This window comes from Calidris pugnax, unplaced genomic scaffold (genome assembly GCF_001431845.1).
Source record: "Calidris pugnax isolate Ruff unplaced genomic scaffold, ASM143184v1 scaffold24, whole genome shotgun sequence".
NCBI classification, from domain to species: domain Eukaryota; kingdom Metazoa; phylum Chordata; class Aves; order Charadriiformes; family Scolopacidae; genus Calidris; species Calidris pugnax.
Window position 1 is genome coordinate 11355456 of NW_015090922.1, and position 2899 is coordinate 11358354.

At 35.5% G+C, this 2899-nt stretch overlaps 1 protein-coding gene across 1 annotated transcript in view; it reads left to right on the forward strand.

Moving 5' to 3' along the window:
- Positions 1 to 2069, forward strand: part of CAMKMT (calmodulin-lysine N-methyltransferase) — a 221205-nt gene extending 219136 nt beyond the window's left edge. The window contains exon 12 of the mRNA XM_014951053.1: positions 1 to 2069. This exon is cut by the window's left edge and continues 29 nt beyond it. Coding sequence (XP_014806539.1) covers positions 1 to 49 — 49 coding nt within the window. The 3' untranslated portion in view covers positions 50 to 2069.
- Positions 2070 to 2899: the final 830 nt, after the last annotated feature.

Consider the following 2899-nt stretch of genomic DNA (forward strand, 5'->3'; position numbering starts at 1 on the left):
GGAAAACCTCCATTACCCTTTTCTTCTCATTTTAACCAAACACAGATAGAAGATGACACTTTTTTTGGTTTGTTTTAAGGTGGACTACTGAAAATGAATCCGTGTATGTGGATGATCAGGCAATGGGGAGGTTTCAGTTCCCCCCTTTTTGTTCCTGTGTCACCATTAGAGAAATATTTCTAATCTAAATGCTAAGGAAGATATTGTGGCTTCTTTCACAGTGTGTAAACATTGGGACATCTTTTTTTGTATCATTTTAGAACTTATTTTTCCAATTATGTTCCAGCCTAAAACGGATCAGACTTCACATGTACACATTAACAAAGGTGTAAAGCTGGCTTCCTTCTCTTTTGTGCCTTTAAACTTGCGTGTACTTTGTTAATCTCTTTAAATGTAATTTTGGGGTGTATTTGAAAATGTATGAGTAATATACTTTGTGGGCTTATATAACTGGTTGTAAAGGAGTAAATGCATTCACATTTAATTAGGAAGGAAATAGTTGTCTTACAAGTGCATCTATTGAATGCTTGGATTTTTCTGCCTTTTTTTCTTCTTTTTTTAAATTCCACTGTTTATTTTTCTATCTATTGATTGAAATGTCCTCATTTGCTTCAGTGTTGAAGGCTTTTAGATATATATATATATATATGTGTGTGTGTGTGTACATATGTTTTTTTCCAGCAGGACTTTTCCTCCTGTAGATGTATAAGAAATTATGCATCAGACAAAAGCCTCATAAACTGACCATTTGTCCTTTGGACACAATAGCCTGCCCAGCCCCTCTGCTCCTCCTCTCCAATTATGTGTGATTAGTCTCAGTGTGTTGTGTCAAGAAGGGGGAGTGTGCTGAGTGCTTATTATCTGTTTAGGTACAAGAAGAGCACATTTAGGTTCTGACTATGAATGGAAAGTGAGCCTTTATCAGGACTAAAATCTAAATGCTACTATCCTAGAAACCGCTTTAAAAAAAAAAAAACATCCTTTTCTGATAAATTCCGAGAAACACTGTAACAACTAAAGGATTTATAGTGTAATTGAACTCTCTCCCTTGAATTAGTTTATATTGTGATATATTGTGGCTCAAGTATTTGGTAAACATTTAATGTGACTGTTAAGTAAATAAGAAATTGCTCCTGTTTCTTGGTAGGATTTTTGTCCTTCCCAGTAGAAGAAAAGTCACATTAAATGTGTGTAGACCATTTTAATGACTTCTCAGAAAAACAGCCTGGATCATCAAAGAATCCTGTACAGGCTCTTAAACCACAACACTTTTAAAATGATGAAAAAAGAGAGAGAGGCAGAGACCATGACTGAGAGGGGGAGGTACTAGATGCAAGGAAGTGTAGAGGATCATGTTGAAATATGTTAATTAGAAGAACTGCAGTTCGGCAAAGAAGTGTTCTTCCATATTTAACAAATTGGGCAGCATGTAAACCACGAGCTTATGAAAGTCCCTTTCTCTTTGCTCTTCTTCTCAAACAAATTTCTTCACTACCGGTTTGCATGTCCTTGTATTCAATACTTTTTATGCTCCATTAGAGCACCTAGATGGATCTCAGAAGGCATAGGTCAAGTCGCAGTTAGATCATACATTTCTTTCTCACAAAAACTTGAATTGCAATGCCAAGTGATGGGCTAACATCACAATAACAGCAATTTATTCCTCTTTTGATAAAAAAGCAGCCTATTCTCAGTGTTAGATAAAGACCAGGGGCAATGCAAACCAACCATTTATCCTAGAACTGAGTAGTATGTCTCCCCTATAGCTGATATGAGTTTCATATTCAAACTCTTGTTGGAAGACGCTTGTCTAGTAGGAAATTAAAAGCATTTATGAGGAATTTAAAATTGCTGTGAAGGTGGCTTTAGTTTAATTAGTTTTGTTTTGTTTGTCCCACAAAGCAGTGCCTTTGTTTTCTCCAAAAACACGTACAAGAAAATCTTTATAATCAACAAAGGAGTGTGAAAAATAGTGAAATATTAAAATTTGTGAACGTCTTATTTTTAAGAGGGCTTGAATGTCTGCTGTACAATAATCTAATAAAGGTTGTTAGTTGCCAAAAATAGAACCAGTGTCACTGAAAATTGTGGTTTTGTCTCTAAGAAGAAAACAGTTTTACTCAAATTAGTAGCTGATAATTGCTTTTTATTTCTTTAGTGTCTGTCGCTTGAGTTGAAGGCTTTGCACAGGTGCTGCCATCCCTAAAGTGTGTAATTGACGGCTTGTTTACCAAAGACGCATTTAGGCTTCATCCTGCAAACTCACATTGGAGCTCCACAGGCAGTAAAGTTACTCATCTACATAAGTGCTTGCAGGTTTGGTCCGTGTAGATATTTTCAGAGGTATATAAGCAAGCTCTCTTCTTGATTATTTTTGTTTGTTTGTTTTAAAATGGGTATTGAAAAGTCACAAGTGTAGGATTTACTGTATATGAGGCACTGAAAGTGATCTTTTTTAGAGCCATCTCTCAAAGTCCCTCATGTTAGTAGGGACTTGATTAATTGTTTCTGAGCTCTTAAATTTTAATAAAGATACAGTGTTTATTAATACATCAAATACTTTTGCTCAGAACAAGTTAGGTTATCAAATCATGCTTATAAAATTTATCAGAGCCTTTCATGTGATGTTCTTTAACTAGTCTCTGATACTTGCTATATTTTTAATGATAATAATTTACTGTCTTCCGTAACAGAATATTGAGCTTAATTACTTTGTGTTTGCAAAGCACTTTGAAGATGAATGACACTGTGCAAGAGCTATGTTGTCTTCACCAAGAATGGAAGTGTTAGGCTGATGGAAGATTTCCTGCAGGTATGTTGGTAGTTTTTAGAGCAACGTTGTGTCTTCCTCTCTTCTCGGGGAAAAATGGCAGAAAGGAGTGATCTTCTTGTGGACATC